Consider the following 19,391-nt stretch of genomic DNA (forward strand, 5'->3'; position numbering starts at 1 on the left):
GGAACTAGGGTCAGGACGTGACAAGTCCATGTTTATAAAACACAGAAAATCCTGTTTTTGACTACACTGGGCCTTTAAAAACACCAACTTTTTGTCAATGCCTCATGGCAAAATGTGTAGTACTGCAGGATATTAGCTTTAAAGCTGCAACCAAACAGCTCTCTGCCACATGACAAAAAGCGTAGAATTGTAGGAAATTCACTTGAAAACCGCAAAATTCTCTCTCCAATGCCTTTAAAAATGTTCCTTCCTAGGGACAGAGACTTGGTTCATCCGGCCATGCACTGCCAAAGTCATAGTAAAACTCCTTGTATGCTATTTCATGTATCACTTCGGTTGTTCTGATTATGGAGGGGTCCCTGATGAATTTGCTATCACAAAAGTGGTAGACAGACCCAAAGAGTTTGAGAACTCCCTGCATTATTAAGTAACTCAGAAGGACCCCCTAAACCACACCAGAAACACCAGAGGACCCACAAACTAGCAGCAACACAAGAAACACAAAATGACAGACATACATATTCTACAGATGGCTGACGGGGGACGTTGTTCTGAAGCCACCGTCCACCATAATGGCGTATCTACATTATTGCATAACAGTTGTTAGTCCAATCAGTAGGCAATTCGTTACCTGGGTGGGATCCTCACGCCGTTGTCCTGCTGTCGAAGACTCCTGGCATGTTTGGAAACCTGGATCTCCTCGTCCCAGGAGTCGGGCTCCTGTTTTTTGTAGGCTGACGCAGCGTTGAGCACGGCATCGCAGGCTATTGTCACCTGGGAGTCACGGGACACACATGTGAATGTGATGTGATCGTGATTCACTGACGTGAAACACTGAATCACTGACATAATAAGACGAGGACTAGTCACAGGTCTAGGACTGTGGTGCATACAAGAGGATATATAACCTGATCCCAGTTAGATCAGTGAGGATAAGAGAGAGGATATGTTCCTGAAACCGTGTTAATAATATAGAGTATCATGTTAATGTCTCGCTGATTTGTCTTTCACCATCCCTGGTAGGGGTGTAAGCCTATAACAGGGGATAAATGTCACTTTTAAATCATGTAATAAGTGTTTTTTTTTATATATAATGGAACAAATGGATAACGTAGTAAATCTCCAGAAATATTATTAAAACAGTTGAATGATAATCTAATAGTTTCCCAAAGATAGAGTAATAACTTATTACATTTTCCATTGGCTATTACATTATCAGGTGTGTAAAAATGTTTATTAATCATGTTATTACATTATTCGTTGAAGTTATTACATCAAAATCCATATTATAATGTAGATAGACATTGGACAGACTAAATTGTTATTACAGTACCAATACTACTATCTAAGCTACTGTTAGGAAGTCCTGCCCATTATACTATATACATGATTAACACAACACAGGTTAAATCATATACATACCAGGTTTGGGGTCAATTTATTTTCCAGTTAATTCAGTCAAGTAAACAAAATTCAAAATTATCCAAATTGAAAAGCATTGAAGAAAATTGGAATTTCAGTGTACCTCCTGAACTGACTGGAATTGAACCCAACCCTGGTTCGCACCACTGGAATCCCCTCTGCAATTGTACCACTGTAATAACCACTGCTATACACACCTTTTCTATTCATATACTGTCTTTACACACCATTACTGCATATACACACTGAGTGTACAAAACATGACAGACTGACCAGGTGAAAGCAATGATCCCTTACGGATGCCACTTGTTAAATCCACTTCAAAATCATTGTAGATGAAAGGGAGGAGACTGGTTAAAGAAGGATTTTTTTAAAGCCTTGAAACAATTGCGAGCGACATGGATTATGTAAGTAAGGTTTTCAGAGGGTGAATCGGCAAGTGCCTTTGAACATGGTATAGTAGTAGGTGGCAGGTACACCGGTTTGTGTCAAGAACTGCAATGTTGCTGGGTTTTTCCACGCTCAACAGTGTCCCGTGTGTCTCAAGAATGGTCCACCACCCAAAGGACATCCAGCCAACTAGACAACTGTGGGAAGCATTGTCCACATGGGCCAGCATCCCTGTGGAACGCTTTCGACACCTTGTAGTTTCCATGCCCCGACAAATTGAGGCAGTTCTGAGGGAAAAAGGGGTGGGGGGGGGTGCAACAATATTAGGAATGTTTGATATACTCAGCGTAAATTAATATACATTATATGTATATTTATATTGCGGTCTCTGACATTTATTACATTTGGATTATATGAGTATCGTTTATTTTGTTGGAGCTAGAAACAAGCACTTCGCTGCACTTGTGATAACATCTGCAAATCTGTGTACGCAACCAATAAGCTTTGATTTTACTTATTGGTAACACTTTTCTTGACACCCAGCGTTATACCATGTCATAATATCAACTGATATAACTTGTCATAAGTTATAATATGGTCATATTTTGACCATGGACATATTTTGACATATTTTATGGCAGGTTATGACCCCTACATGAGTGTAAAAACCCACAAAACTGAAAACATTATATTAGACCATAGCCTGTGTCAACAGTGTTTTTGTCATATACTTTAAAATATTTTTATTATTGACCATATTAAATTATCATTGTAATTGCGCACACATTGATGTCAGATATGCGCGCCTACCCCAATGCTCTGTTGTTGATGACTGGGGTGAATGCAAGAGCAGGACAAGACACCCTCTTTTTGACTGATGACTGATGTAAGGGAATGTACGTAATAGGCTTAAGATGGTCATAATGCTTCGACAGTGTCATAAAGTGTATTTTCTTAGTCCGAGTAAAGTGACACAGGATGGTCATAATGCTTCATGACAGTGTCATAAAGTGTATTTTCTTAGTCCGAGTAAAGTGACACAGGATGGTCATAATGCTTCATGACAGGGTCATAAAGTGTATTTTCTTAGTCCGAGTAAAGTGACACAGGATGGTCATAATGCCTCATGACAGTGTCATAAAGTGTATTTTCTTAGTTCGAGTAGTGACACAGGATGGTCATAATGCTTCATGACAGGGTCATAAAGTGTATTTTCTTAGTCCGAGTAAAGTGACACAGGATGGTCATAATGCTTCATGACAGGGTCATAAAGTTATTAAAAGGAAGAAAAAAAACATGACTAAAGAATTGATTATAACAAAGGAAACTTCTTGGCAGGGAAAAAAAACGAATTTGAATAAATGTGAGTCGACACTCTTATGTAGGTGTTATAACCAGTACATGCACACAATGGCTTTCACAACCATAAGACCCTGTGGGGAACAAAATAACACAGCATGCAAAGAAAAGAAAATCACAAGATACCCACGACATCGGAAAACATGATATGCAAGGCAAAGGACGGTGAACCACCGTTTCCCTTCAGAATGCATGGCACACAGAGGGCACGGGCACACACTCACTGACCAGTGCAGGCAACTCCTCAATATTTGGCAAGGGGATCTCGAAGTGGTCTGGAAATATGACGAGCTTGGCCTCGTCTTCACAATCGTACTCATCTCCGTTAAAATCACGGTTTAGTTCTAAATCTGCAAGAGAGGAAGCAGACATTGACATTCAGTTACCATAAAACAGTGAGTGGTGCCTTTCACGAAGCATGTGTCTTGGCTAGATAGGATAAAAGTGACATGATAGGATCAAATAAATATGATAGACTATGGTAGGCGTTTCAAATGATTAATGCATTTCTGATATCATGTAATTTGTTAGAGGGTAACTGACATGTGGGTTATCCAATACAAAAATGGGGTGTGTACTTGCATTTCTTGAACATTTGAGCTTCCATGTTAGCTGGATTAATAAGATGTACATCTAGTAAGTGATGCTAACCCAGACTAGGGTTTAGGGTTAGATGTCACAGCTGCAGAGCTGTGGAGTTCAACTGAGAATAGTATGAAGCAAAGTCCTCGTTTAAAAATGCCACAATATAATGTAAAGAATGTCATAGAATACTCAGGGGTGAAAGTAAGCGGGTACGCCTTACCGGTAAAATGTGAAATCACAATATTTAAAACAAACATGCAAGACATCTGCAGGTTATTATACCATCATTGTGGTATACGCTCCAAAAGCTAGTGCTGTTCGACGTGAACACAAAACATTTGCCAAGGCAGAGATGACTGGCCGGGACCGAGACGCCCACGGACAGATCAATCGATGTAGAATACAATCGCTGAATGTCCTTACACGTTTTGGTGTTTGAATAGACGTCTCTTTCCATTCATCAAATGGCGGGTACAAAGTGCACCGTTTTAGAATCGGTTATTATTTGAGTGGACAAACGTGGTGCACAGCACCTTATTTTTGAAGTGATTTATTTTACAATCAGACGGAGACATGCCTGGTTGTGGCCATCCCACGAAAGGTAATACATTTTTACAGTTAAATGACGTCTTCATTATTATGTCACACATAGTAGGTCCCCGACCTTGTGGGGAACAAAAAGGTTCCGTCTGAGACGTCCCAAATACTGTACATACAGTGCCTTGCGAAAGTATTCGGCCCCCTTGAACTTTGCGACCTTTTGCCACATTTCAGGCTTCAAAACATAAAGATATAAAACTGTATTTTTTTGTGAAGAATCAACAACAAGTGGGACACAATCATGAAGTGGAACGACATTTATTGGATATTTCAAACTTTTTTAACAAATCAAAAACTGAAAAATTGGGCGTGCAAAATTATTCAGCCCCCTTAAGTTAATACTTTGTAGCGCCACCTTTTGCTGCGATTACAGCTGTAAGTTGCTTGGGGTATGTCTCTATCAGTTTTGCACATCGAGAGACTGACATTTTTTCCCATTCCTCCTTGCAAAACAGCTCGAGCTCAGTGAGGTTGGATGGAGAGCATTTGTAAACAGCAGTTTTCAGTTCTTTCCACAGATTCTCGATTGGATTCAGGTCTGGACTTTGACTTGGCCATTCTAACACCTGGATATGTTTATTTTTGAACCATTCCATTGTAGATTTTGCTTTATGTTTTGGATCATTGTCTTGTTGGAAGACAAATGTCCGTCCCAGTCTCAGGTCTTTTGCAGACTCCATCAGGTTTTCTTCCAGAATGGTCCTGTATTTGGCTCCATCTATCTTCCCATCAATTTGAACCATTTTTCCTGTCCCTGCTGAAGAAAAGCAGGCCCAAACCATGATGCTGCCACCACCATGTTTGACAGTGGGGATGGTGTGTTCAGCTGTGTTGCTTTTACGCCAAACATAACGTTTTGCATTGTTGCCAAAAAGTTCAATTTTGGTTTCATCTGACCAGAGCACCTTCTTCCACGTGTTTGGTGTGTCTCCCAGGTGGCTTGTGGCAAACTTTAAACAACACTTTTTATGGATATCTTTAAGAAATGGCTTTCTTCTTGCCACTCTTCCATAAAGGCCAGATTTGTGCAATATACGACTGATTGTTGTCCTATGGACAGAGTCTCCCACCTCAGCTGTAGATCTCTGCAGTTCATCCAGAGTGATCATGGGCCTCTTGACTGCATCTCTGATCAGTCTTCTCCTTGTATGAGCTGAAAGTTTAGAGGGACGGCCAGGTCTTGGTAGATTTGCAGTGGTCTGATACTCCTTCCATTTCAATATTATCGCTTGCACAGTGCTCCTTGGGATGTTTAAAGCTTGGGAAATATTTTTGTATCCAAATCCGGCTTTAAACTTCTTCACAACAGTATCTCGGACCTGCCTGGTGTGTTCCTTGTTCTTCATGATGCTCTCTGCGCTTTTAACGGACCTCTGAGACTATCACAGTGCAGGTGCATTTATACGGAGACTTGATTACACACAGGTGGATTGTATTTATCATCATTAGTCATTTAGGTCAACATTGGATCATTCAGAGATCCTCACTGAACTTCTGGAGAGAGTTTGCTGCACTGAAAGTAAAGGGGCTGAATAATTTTGCACGCCCAATTTTTCAGTTTTTGATTTGTTAAAAAAGTTTGAAATATCCAATAAATGTCGTTCCACTTCATGATTGTGTCCCACTTGTTGTTGATTCTTCACAAAACAATACAGTTTTATATCTTTATGTTTGAAGCCTGAAATGTGGCAAAAGGTCGCAAAGTTCAAGGGGGCCGAATACTTTCGCAAGGCACTGTACGAGGTTTTGATTGGCCAGTTATGGACTGATGAGTATTCTCAGATTAAAGTAGATTTAATTAATTTAATTAAATCTACTTTCATCCGGGATAAATCTACTTTTACCCGAGAATACTCATCAGCGCATAACTGGCCAATCAAAACCTCACATGTACAGTATTTGGGACGTCTCAGACAGAACCTTTTGTGTGAAAAAAATTATTATCTCCCACTGTTCCTATGATTTCCGAAACTGTAAAATAATGGATGAATTGTTCAGTCATGTAAGTAGTCAGATTAAGGTTACTGCATACATAGACCCTCGTCTACCTTTCAACCCCGCTCCTCTAGTAACAAGATGATGACTTGGCTGGGAGGGCTGATGGTCGACTGATTAGATCATCAGACTGGTATGGAAATGCCAAAGCACAATTTTGTTTCAGCTTGGATTCCAATGGGAGTCAAAGCCGAGAGGAGAGTGGGAGGGAGAATGCAGTTCACGTCAGGCTAGAGGGACCTTTGGGTCCACGAGGCTCCAAAATGGGGTCAGGCCTGCAGAGCGAAAGACGACAATCGAGCATGTCCGATAATGGGAGCGTGACGCTTGGAGCCTAGCGCTTCAGCGTACGTAAACTACAGAGGCAAAGGCGTAAAGTGGCTGGTTATCCGGCTTCAGTGGATAATGGGAGATAAGGGAATGGAGGGTAAGGGAATGTTGGTGGGGCGGTTAAACAGGGAGGTAACTAGCAAACGTTGATGTTTAAACGACAGTCAGCTAGGGCAGGAGGAGCCAGCGCCACCTGGCCCTCCCTTGCCCACGTCATTGTGGCCAGTGGCATAAGTGTGTCAGCTGGTAGGGTTGACAGGGTGCAGCAGCTGAGGACGGCTGAGCGACATGCAGGGGCAGCCCACTGTAAACTAACCCCCCTGCAGGAGGGGAGGAGGCCAGGTCGGGCATGTGGCACTTTGGATTTAGAACGGTTACTAACTGCATAAACAAATAAATGAGCTAAATTTAGAGTTGCGCGGCAGTGAAGGACTGGGGGCCCGGGCCTCGACTTTGGACATGGGAAGATGTCCCTTTAGGCAAAATAGTGTGGGACCAGTGTAGGGCTACTGCCATATAACCAAATGAAAACAATAACAGCATGATACGATAACATACACTATCCCCTAACAGTTGCACCCAGCCAGTGCTGGGTGAAAAACGACTGCAATACTTGCAGCAGATCAAGACTTTCTTGAGAAGGATGTGATTATTAAAACATTGTTATTATTGTTATAAGAGTCAAGAGTATTCCGTTTCAAACTCGTTTTCAATTAAGTACACTGATATTTGAAACGCCACCAGGTTGCGATTAGAAAGGGGAAATGTAGAGTCTTGTCCTACTCTTCAGGAACGACTGGGTACAAACAGACTACTGAGAGAGAAATGCGACTGTACTGTAAATAAACCATCAGGAGATTGAGTTTAAGGGGAACTCCCCATGATGGTAGACAAGTCGTTTTTAGGACATAACAAGTATCAGGCTTACCTAGGAATACTTTTCCGTTTCTTCTTCTGGGGATGGCACCCCCTGCGGCACCTGTAGCTTTCTGTTGGAAACACAAGTCAACAGGTAGAAATGATATTTATGGATCAAGATATAGGACTTGATATCTCAAAGCAAGCCATGAAACATCCCCGTCGTTTTCAAAAAAACAATTCATGACAAATAAGAATACCAAAACTGTTTTGGTAAACGTAACGTTGGTTTATCAACACTAATACAACAGTCTAGTGTTGGCTGACAAACTGTCAATCATAACAGTATCAACCATAGAAATCCACACGTGGATAAATCAATCAATATGAAACCAAGTGCTTTTTTTTCTTCTTTTTTTTTTACAATCAATAGAGTAGTCAGTAGACTGTCAACATTTCAAGTCGCTAGCTAAGGCTACAAGCCCTTTCATTGTTAACGGACTGGGTCCTTCTGATCCAAATCGGGTTCAGGTGGATGCCCATCATTTGCGCAATAGGGCAGGGAGGCGGCCACATCGAACAGACAGAAAGAATGCCGACGCACTCTGGGACCAACTGGCCACACGGGAAAACAGCAGACACAGGAGAAGGCGGAATGTGGCCAGCTGTTTCTGGACAGACCCAGGCATGGAAATAGAATCACTTGCAGGGGGGCTTATCTGGGGTCAATTAGAACCAAGAGGAAAACGGTAGCAGCTAAGGTTGTCGTTTACAACTGAACCTCCAATTTCTCCTACTGATTCTAAATAGAGACCGGCATTCTGACCTAGTTGATCTGTTGCTGTAAAATGGAGGAAAGAACTACATGGCTATATCCATTTGTCAGGAAAACAGAAAAGTGAGTGATATTAAGTGACCATTTAAGTGATAGTAATATATACAGAATATATCAAATCAAATTGTATTGGTCACTTACACATGGTTAGCAGATGTTAATGTGAGTGTAGCAAAATGCTTGTGCTTCTAGTTCCGACCGTGCAGTATTATCTAACAAGTAATCTAGCAATTTCACAACAACTACCTTATACACACACAAGTGTAAAGGAATGAATAAGAATATGTACATATAAATATATAGACGAGCGATGGCTGTGCGGCATAGGCAAGATGCAGCAGAGGGTAATAGAGTACAGTACATACGAGATGAGTAATGTAGGGTATGTAAACATTATATAAAGTGCCATTGTTTAAAGTGACACATTTATTACATCATATTTCTAATTATTAAAGTGGCTAGAGATTTGAGTCAGTATGTTGGCAGCAGCCACTCCATGTTAGTGATGGCCATTTAACAGTCTGATGGCCTTGAGCGGGTTGCTTTTTTTTTTAAGGTTGTATCAGGATCTGATGTAGATCAATATGTTTGTAGTATCACAACAATAACGAATTGTAGAGTGCAGGCTTGAGGCTTCCTTCTCTCACCCCAACTACGCATTTCTAACTTATTACTACCACATAGCATTTCTCAGGAGGCAGTTTAAATCGATGAGGATTATCAGAGTGACAGTCTCAATGAAAATCAATGGAGGGAAAGAACATGATCAAAAGGGTCAAACATAAGGAAGAGGGATGGAATACACTTGCATGCAGAACTATGATAGGCTTACATACAATGATCCATCACTGACTAATCTGAAATCGCACCAGCAATGGTGAGGTTACAGTGTGCCTATCCGTGCAATTATTCACGTCAGAAGACGCGCACGAAGCAGACCACTGTGTTGGTTGAACCTAAACAGATCTGAAGATAAAGGACTTCCAAATGAATATGTACATAGGACCAAAAAAAAGTATCAGTTTAAAACAAAATGTGAAGTTCATAATCTCCAGGGTCACCACGACGTCAACATATGTGAGGGTTTATATGTTTTGTCGCCAAAAAGAGGCACACCAGATGACGTCAGATTTTAACCAACCAACCAGTAGGCAACGGTTAGTAAAGTACCAGATCATGTCAAAAGTGTTTAAGGATGATGTCATTGGAAAACACGTTTCTTCCTCTGTTTTCCTCTATCTTTTTGCCTCGAAAACATAGAAACGTGCCGTTTTCACATGCGTTGATGTTAGGGCGGTGCTGGAGATGACGAAGTTGCCATTTTTGTAAATGTCTCTTTAAAATCCCCTAGAAAACTTACAAGCCTCTTATCAGTTCAATAGATATTTTCATTCAATGTTTTTTTTTGCCAAAACTGAACACAAAGGTGCAGTACGTACTGTTTGCACTGTAAGCGTAGACCAATATAGAATTAAGCACATGGTATGACTCCTTACCTCTTTGACATGGCGTTTGAGATGCATGTAAACGCTCTGTCCGGTTTTACGGTAATGTCTCTCCACATGTTCTCTGCCAAAGCCCAGGAATGTGTTCATACACACATACAAACCTCCCTCAGACTCCTGTGGACAAAAACAACATGTGGTGAATAACATGCAAAACACACGCAGTCTAGTGTAGTCGCCAACAGACTGTTGGCTCAAAGTGGAGGAGAGATTGACTTCATCACTACTTGTTTTTGTAATAAGTGTTGACATGCTGAATGCACAGAGGTGTCTGTTTAAACTAATAGCACACAGCTCGGAGCCCCATGCATACCCCACATGACATGCCACCAAAAGGTCTCTTAACAATCCTGAAGTCAAGAACAGATTATGGGAGGAGCACAGTACTACATAGAGCCATGGCTACTCTCTTCCACATCAGGTAACTGACGCAAGCAGTAGAATCAGATTTTAAAAACCATAAACACACACCTTATAGAACAGCAGGGACTGTGAAGAGACACACAGTAAGACACGTACTCTACACACGTACACATGGATTTTGTATTGTAGGAATGTGGTAGTTGTGTAGTGGCCTGAGTGTTATGAAATGTAATGTCATGTAATTTTAGAAATAGTTAAAAATGCCTTAATGTTGCTGGAGCCCAGGAAGAGTAGCTGCTGCCTTGGCAGGAACTAATTGGGAGCCATAATAAATACAAATTAATACACACCCATTTGAGGTAGCACGTGTCAGGAGCATCTGAAATGCTTTAGATGTACAGTAGGGTCCGACATTATTGACACCCTCAATAAAGATCCAAAAAAAATGACTGTATAAAATAAATTATTCAAATACTGAGCTAATGTATATACAGTGTAAATACATTGTATTTTTTTTATTTTTTATAAAATTGCTAATAACCTATTTTCGCTTTGTCATTATGGCTTATTGTGTGTAGATGGATTAAATAAAACATTTAATTTAAAGTAACAAAAAGCTGGAAAAAGTCAAGGGGTGTGAATACTAGCCGAATGCTCAAATTTTTTATATTATTTTACACTTAATCAAATCAACCTTTTATTGGTCACATACACATGGTTAGCATATGTTATTGCGAGGGTAGCGAAATGCTTGTGCTTCTAGTTCCACAACAACTACCTAATACACACTCATCTAAAAGGGGTGAAATAAGAATATGTACATATACATATATGGATGAGCAATGACCGAGCGGCATAGGCGAGATGCAATAGATGTATAAAATTCAGTATATACATATGGGATGAGTAATATAACATGTAAATATTATTAAAATTGGCATTAATAAAGTGACTAGTGATCCATTTGTTAGAGTGGCCAATGATTTCAAGACTGCATGTAGGCAGCAGCCTCACTGTGTTAGTGATGGCTGTTTAACAGTCTGATGGCCTTGAGATTGAAAAATAGCTTCGGTCTCTCGGTCCCAACTTTGATGCACCTGTGCTGACCACGCCTTCTGGATGGTAGCGGGGTGAACAGGCAGTAGCTCGGGTGATTGTTGTCCTTGATGATATTTTTGGCCTTCCTGTGACATCGGTTGCTGTAGGTGTCCTGGAGGGCAGGCAGTTTGCCCCCCCGGTGATACGCTGTGCAGATCGCACCACCCTCTGGACAGCCCTGCGGTTGTGGGCGGTGCAGTTGCCGTACCAGACGGTGATACAGCACGAAAGGATGCTCTCAATTGCGCATCTGTAAAAGTTTGAGAGGGTTTTAGGTGACAAGCCAAATTTCTTCATCCTCCTGAGGTTGAAGAGGCGCTGTTGCACATTCAACAAACTGTCTGTGTGGGTGGACAATTTCAGTTTGTCCGTGATGTGTACGCAGAGGAACTTAACTTTCCACCTTGTCCACTGCTGTCCCGTTGATGTGGATAAGGTGATGCTCCCTCTGCTGTTTCCTGAAGGCCACGATCATCTCCTTTGTTTTGTTGACGTTGAGTGAGGGGGTTTTCCTGACACCACACCAAGTGCCCTCACCTCCTCCCTATAGGCTGTCTCGTAGTTGCTGATCAGGCCTACTACTGTTGTGTTGTCGGCAAACTTGAGGATCGAGTTGGAGGCGTGCATGGCCACGCAGTCATGGTGAACAGGGAGTACAGGAGGGGGCCCCAGTGTTGAGGATCAGCAAAATGGAGATGTTCCTACCTTCACGACCTGGGGGCGGCCCTTCAGGAAGTCCAGGACCCAATCGCACAGGGCGGGATTGAGACCCAGGGCCTCAATGATGAGCTTGGATGTTGTTGAATGCTGAGCTGTAGTTAATGAACAGCATTCTTACATTAGTATTCCTCTTGTCCAGATGGGATAGGGCAGTGTGATGGCGATTGCATCGTCCATGGACCTATTGGGGCAGTATGCAAATTGCAATGAGTCTAGGGTGACAGGTAAGGTGGAGGTAATATGATCCTTGACTAGTCTCTCAAAACACTTCATGACAGAAGTGAGTGCTGTGGGCGATAGTCATTCAGTTCAGTTACCTTTGACTTCTTGGGTACAGGAACAATTTTGGCCATCTTGAAGCATGTGAGGATAGCAGACTGGGATAGGGAGAGATTGATTATATCCGGAAACATCAGCCAGCTGATCTGAACATGCTCTGAGAACACGGCTAGGGATGCAGCCTTGTGAGGGTTAACACGTTAAATGTCTTACTCACGTCGGCCACGGAGAAGGAGAGCCCACAGTCCTTGCTAGTGGGCCGTGTCGGTGGCACGGTGTTGTTCTCAAAGCGGGTAAAGAAGGTGTTTAGTTTGTCTGGAAGCAAGATGTCAGTGTCCGTGACGAGGCTGATTTTCTTTTTGTAGTCCGTGATTGTCTGTGGACTCTGCCACATACGTCTCGTGTCTGAGCCGCCGTTGAATTGCGACTCCACTTTGTCCCTATACTGACATTTCACTTGTTTGATTGCCTTGTGGAGGGAATAACTACACTGTTTGTATTCAAACATATTCCCTGTCATCTTTCCATGGTTAAATGAGGCGGTTCGCGCTTTCAGTTTTGTGCAAATGCTGCCATCTATCCACGGTTTCTGGTTAATTGCTCAGAGAAATAGATTTTGTTTAACAATAAAATAGTTTTTTTAATTAGGTAGGGGTTAAAATTATTGTAACCCCTTTTTTCAATACCTTTCAAAACCTCACCTTGCGAGGATAACGGCACTAAGCCAGATCCTTGATATCCATGTCTGTGCTTATGGGCTGCCCTCTTCAAATCAAATCAAATGTATTTATATAGCCCTTCTTACATCAGCTGATATCTCAAAGTGCTGTACAGAAACCCAGCCTAAAACCCCAAACAGCAAGCAATGCTGGTGTAGAGGCACGGTGGCTAGGAAAAACTCCCTAGAAAGGCCAAAACCTAGGAAGAAACCTCTTCAATTCAAACCACAATGGGTTTCAAGTCTGGAGACAGATGGCCATTGCAAAATGTTGATTTTGTGGCCAATTAACCATTTATTTGTGGATTTTGATGTGTGCTTGGGGTTTTTGCCTTGCTGGAAGATCCACTTGTGGCCAAGTTTCAGACTCCTGGCAAAAACAACCAGGTTTTTGGCTAAAATATCCTGGTACTGGGTAAAGTTTATGATGCCCTTGCCCCATAACATCAAAGATCCACCATATTGTACAGTAGGTATGGGGTTCTTGTCATTTCAATGCCAAACCCACTATTGGTGTTAGTGGCCAAAGAGCTCTATTTTCATGTAATCTGACCAAAGCACCGGTTCCAAGGCAAGTGCCAATGCCATTTAGCAAACTCCAGGCCTTTACCTTTGTTGGATGACATGAAAATAGACCTCTTTGGCCATGCACACCAGTGGTGGATTTGGTGTCAAAAGTTGAACACATGAGCAGAAAAGAAGGTATTGAAAACACGGGTGTCAATAATTTTGACCCTTACCTTTTTGAGAAACATTTTTTTACTTGTTAAACAAAATCTTTCTCTGAGCAATTGTATTTGTATAACATTTCCCATTTTCTGTGTATATAATATAGCTCAGTAGTTGTATCCTTTATTTTTGCTCACCTTTATAAAGGGTGTCAATCATTTAAGTGTCAATCATTTAAGACCCCACTGGCATAACAATGTCAATTCCAAATAGGTGGATCAAAAAATCTGAACATCAGATATCCAGGGGGCGGAGAACCAATAACATTGTGCCCCTGCCACTAGCATCTAACCTGCCTTGCATCACCCCAAACACACTAGAAAACAAAAATGGGTTCTTAAGGCGTGCTTACTTTGGGTCTCTAATGGTAACTCGCCAGATGGAATCCATTAATAAATTAGGTACAGGGCATACTCAGTACATGGACAATGCAATTCGCTCAGTTTGTACTGATATTTTCTTATATTGATGTTGTTTCATCAAGGTGTAAAAACATTTGGGGTCAATGCGCAAAGGATATCAAATTTTCAAGGATATTGGAATTCCAGGATATTGGGATTTGTCAGCAGGGTTGTGTCAATAAAATGTCAGGCAATTTACATTTTGGCCTAAATCAAGTGTTTTTGCATTCAGGATGTTATTTTCTGAAATACGCATAGAACATGGTTTCATGTTTGAAACAGTGTAACTCCAGTGTGGCTTTGCAGACCGTGCAAATAGTTCAACTTTATTTAACTAGGCAAGTCAGTTAAGAACAAATTCTTATTTTCAATAATAGCCTAGGAACAGTTAACTGGTTAACTGCCTTGTTCAGGGACAGAATGACACACTTTTACCTTGTCAGCTCTGGGATTCGTTCTTGCAACTTTTTGGTCACTAACCCAATGCTCTAACCACTAGGCTACCTGGCAGCCCTGACTAACTGCCTACCACCAGCAAAATTCCTTGCTCAACTGACACGCAACTTCAATGCAGAGGCCTACAAGAGCCTCATTTCCACACAACGACGGAGGCTTTTAAGGTTTAACAAAAATACATTCACACAAATAACCATGCCTGATGATTAAAACAGAGTTATTCCACTGCTCTATGATCGCTACATACCTCAGTCTGAGACTGACATCGTTTAAGTCGTTTGTGGTGAAGTCAAAATGTGGAGTGTTGTACAAAACAACGTCATCGATTGGCTCACATCTCTAACCAATCAGAGTACACTACATGGCCAAAAGTATGTGGACACCCACTTGTCGAACATCTCAATCCAAAATCATGGGCATTAATATGGGGTTGGTCCCACCTTTGCTGCTATAATAGTCTACACTCTTCTGGGAAGGCTTTCCACTAGATGTTGGAACATTATTGTGGGGGACTTGCTTCCATTCAGCCACAAGAACATTAGTGAGGTCAGGCACTGATGTTGGGTGATTAGGCCTGGCTCGCAGTCAACATTCCAATTCATCCCAAAGGTGTTCAATGGGGTTGAGGTCAGGGCTCTGTGCAGGCCAGTCATTGTTCTTCCACACCGATCTCGACAAACCATTTCTGTACGGACCTTGTTCTGTGCACAGGGGCATTGTCATGCTGGAACAGCAAATGAACCTTCCCCAAACTGTTGCCACAAAGTTGGAAGCACCAAATCATCTACAATGTCATTGTACGCTGCAGAATTAAGATTTCCCTTCACTGGAACTAAGAGGCCTAGCCCTAACCATGAAAAACAGCCCCTAACTATTATTCCTCCAACACCAAACTTTACAGTTGGCACTATGCATTGGGGCAAGTAGCGTTCTCCTGGTTTCCACCAAACCCAGATTAATCCGTCAGACTGCCAGATGGTGAAGCGTGATTCATCACTGCAGAGAACACATTGCCACTGTTCCAGAGTCCAGTGGCTGCCGCTTGGCATTGCACATGGTGATCTTAGGCTTGTGTGCGGCTGCTCGGCCAGGCAAACCCATTTCATGAAGCTCCCGACGAACGGTTCTTGTGCTGACGTTGTGTCCCTAGGCAGTTTGGAACTCGGTAGTGAGTGTTGCAACCGAGGACAGACCATTTTTACGCGCTTCAGCACTTGGTGGTCCCGTTCTGTGAGCCTGTGTGGCCTAGCACCTTGCGGCTGAGCTATTGTTGCACCTAGACGTTTCCACTTCACAATAGCACCACTTACAATTGACCGGGGCAGCTCTAGCGGGCAGAAATTTAACGAACTGACTTGTTGGAAAGGTGGCATCCTATGATGTTGCCAAGTTGTCAGCAACGGTTGTGGCTGAAATCGCCGAATCCACTCATTTGAAGGGGTATCCACATATTAATTTTCAAAATGCCGGTTTACCAACATGTGATTTGGCTTTGGGCCAAACCATCAATTTCTGGGACTAATAACGGTTAGAATGTGTTGGCATTCTAGAAATTGTCAGGGAGGTACTCAGATCCAGTCTCGTTACAGAGAAGAAACAAACTTCTGTGGGTGTGGCATAGTGTTTGGCAGGAGCAAGGAGTTTGGGTAGCAGGGCAACAAATAACCCTCCATACTAACCTATATCTGTACTTGGGAGTATAGACCCTCATAAAACTCTCTGCGACATACCTTAAAGTAGCTCGACACACAAGCTTCAAGCACAGGGATAAAAATAACCAACCCAAGTCTCCAGTCTGACATGATGAACTCCAGATAGATGAGTCACTTTCAAAATGGCAATTCTCATTAATAAAATGTTTGGTAGCAAAAAACGTTGAACAATTAGTCCAAAAAGCCAAACACTTGGGAGCCACAAGCTTCAGCGTTAAAGCCTGTAATAACGTGCGTGTGTTTCAGTTAATCGGTCTTGTGAAGTAAGTACCCCAAGATGGCTCTATTATTCCTTTTACGTCCGACTAATGTATTAAGCCAGCAACACACTTGTGTCCCCCATGGGCCGACTCGTACGTAAAACATCCTCCATTCAAGGCCATAAAGGTGTCAGTTGCCTTAACTCGATTGAATGGCTTGTTGGTGTACCAAAAATAAAAAAGTAAGATATGTGTACCATCTTAATAAAACTATTTTACACCATCATTTTACGATTTTCGGCCAGCTTCCAGATGTTGCACATCGCATTAGTGTTGTTTAGTGGTTAGAGCGTTGGGCCAGTAACCGAAAGGTTGCTGAATCGAATCCCCGAGCTGACACGGTAAAAATCTGTCATTCTGCCCCTGAGCAAGGCAGTTAATCGACTGTTCCACGGGGGCCTAACACATGGATGTTGATTATGGCAGCCCCCCGCACCCTCTCTCATTCAGTTTAAATGCATTGTTGTACAAATGACTAGGTATCCCCCTTCCCCTTACCCCTGGCTTAATGTGTACCACAACCTCATGAAGTAGCATTAGCAACCCTAGCAAGGTGGTAGAAAATTCTTCCCCCCGTTTTTTTATGTGTTTGTTGCCATTCCACTTATACCGCTCCAGCAATTACCATGAGCCCGTCCTCCCCAAATAAGGTGTCACCAACCTCCTGTGGAGCCGGTCCATGGGGGACCCAAATGTATTACAAGCTACACTGACTGCTCCACACCTAGAGGTAAGACATCAGGAAGAACTGCCCTCAAGAGGTATTGGCGCTCCTCAATGAAGTGGCAGGTGACAAGTCACTCACATTGAAATAAATGGATGGACCACCATTTCTAAGAACTCCTATTTTCTCAAACACAAAACCGTGAGCAATAACTCCCATATCAATATAACGCTATTCTAGTGATTTTACGTGTGTGACTTTGAAATAGCGCCTTTTCAACAAAGGAAATCCCCTTCCACGGGATGTAAACATAATTATTTATGTTTCAAGTTCAAGAGAACAGTGGTCATAGAACTCCCAGGTCCAGACACAAAACAGCGCAACGTTTGCTAATTCACGTGTGTTAGCGCAGTTTACAAGACAGCCTGGAACACACAAACACACCATAATATTGGGAGACTTACGGGCGAATCGTAGGAAAAGGCACATTCACTCTTGAAAACCCTGTCTCCTGTTCTGGGAACTCTGATGGTGGGCATATAAGGGACCAGCAGCTCTCCTATATCTGCAGCCATCCTCCCATTCCTACTTCTCGCACTACAATGCTACGGGAGTCATTAGAGCAGGCTGTCAAGAGGAGAGATCCTATTTTTAAATCATTCGGTCTCGACATTCTTCCAGCGACTGGGGATATGACGCTGAAAACATAACGGGGGAACTCATTTAAAAAAAACACCAAAAAGGTCTTGACAGGTGCGAGGGCTACCAAATTGCGTGTGTAATAAAGAATTGTATCGCTCTATTTACCATGAAGCACACTGAACGGTGTAACTCGAGCGGTCACACCCACCCAATTGATTAAACCACACACAAATGGCTACACCACCAATGTTTTCTCTGACTATTCTCTTTTCAAATGTTAATAGGCTACACATCTTGACTTTTGTGCCGCAGGCTACATGCAACATAAATTCGGGCAATTAAAAGAGTTGCTATTTTTGCCCAAATGCTGAAGTCCATATAGGTTACTTAAGATACTTGAGGCAATAGTTTATACTATCTATGATACTAGTTAACAGTATTACTTTAATAAGACTAAAGAATACAGTAAACAGGTGTGGTCCTTTTTGTCATAATCAGAACAAGAAATACACTACATACTTTAAGGGGGGCAAACAGTTTATTTGACCACACTGACACACTGACTTTTCATAATTGCTACTAAGTACATAATCGCCGAAATAAAGTTGTTACATACATTTGAGAGCATGAATCTGTTGTTAATTTTTGTACCACAATTCTGCATCATATCAATATGCGTACACACACGTTTACCCTGGTCTGTTTCCTTTCTTTTAATTTGACCAACACTTCTGTAATCAGTCCAAGTATGCACCTCAATAGTCCCAAGTGGCTTCACTCATCTGCATTGATATGAAAATGGACAAGTAAAGCAAATATATTGAGTATCGATGTTGCTTTCACTCAGACTGTTTCCATGACAGTAAAGAATGAAGGAGGGGGCAATGTCATCACAGCACTGCCATCTAGTGGACATTATGACAAAGACACTACTCTTAGGTTTGACAATAGAATAAAGGAATCACAGCAAAAGTAACAGCAACGGCTGCTACTTTTTTTTTTATTTTTTTTTACTGCTGTCAGGAACGTTGTAATTACATCATAACATGCCACTGCTGCCAAATGGGAGAAATAGAAAGTTGTGCACCACTGCAAGAGAATGGGTCGTTCAGTACGTACTATTGTAAAACATTTAGCCTAATGAAATGAGCCAAATTCCCAAAGAAAATACTGTACTTTTAACTCCATTCATTTTCCCTGATACCCAAAAGTACTAGTTACAATTTAATAATTAGCAGGACATGAAAATGGTCCAATTCACACACTTATCAAGAGAACATCCCTGGTCATTCCTACAGCCTCTGATCTGGTGGACTCACTAAACACAGATGCTTCATTTGTAAATTATGTCTCAGTGTTGGAGTGTGCCCCTGGCTATCCATAAATGTAGAAAATTGTGCCATCTGGTTTGCTTAATATAAGGAATTTGAAATGATTTAGATACTTTACTTTTGATACTTAGGTATATAT

At 41.9% G+C, this 19,391-nt stretch overlaps 1 protein-coding gene across 8 annotated transcripts in view; it reads right to left on the minus strand.

The window, feature by feature from the left end:
- LOC139408971 (ubiquitin carboxyl-terminal hydrolase 13-like) overlaps positions 1-18,084 on the minus strand; it is a 55,630-nt gene extending 37,546 nt beyond the window's left edge. For 5 of the 8 annotated variants that reach the window (XR_011634342.1, XR_011634343.1, XR_011634344.1 and 2 more), the window contains exons 1-5: positions 17,744-17,961; positions 9,871-9,996; positions 7,610-7,670; positions 3,400-3,521; positions 632-774 (exon numbers count right to left, since the gene is read on the minus strand). Coding sequence is in view for 3 of the 8 variants with exons in the window: in XM_071153508.1 (XP_071009609.1) it covers positions 632-774; positions 3,400-3,521; positions 7,610-7,670; positions 9,871-9,996; positions 17,744-17,854 (563 nt within the window). In the remaining 5 variants the exon portion in view is untranslated. Of the gene's footprint in view, positions 1-631; positions 775-3,399; positions 3,522-7,609; positions 7,671-9,870; positions 9,997-17,743 lie in introns of all 8 variants that reach the window. The other 3 variants (XR_011634341.1, XR_011634340.1, XM_071153506.1) reach the window with 1 other exon arrangement.
- Positions 18,085-19,391: the final 1,307 nt, after the last annotated feature.

Source organism: Oncorhynchus clarkii, chromosome 5 (genome assembly GCF_045791955.1).
Source record: "Oncorhynchus clarkii lewisi isolate Uvic-CL-2024 chromosome 5, UVic_Ocla_1.0, whole genome shotgun sequence".
NCBI lineage: Eukaryota > Metazoa > Chordata > Actinopteri > Salmoniformes > Salmonidae > Oncorhynchus > Oncorhynchus clarkii.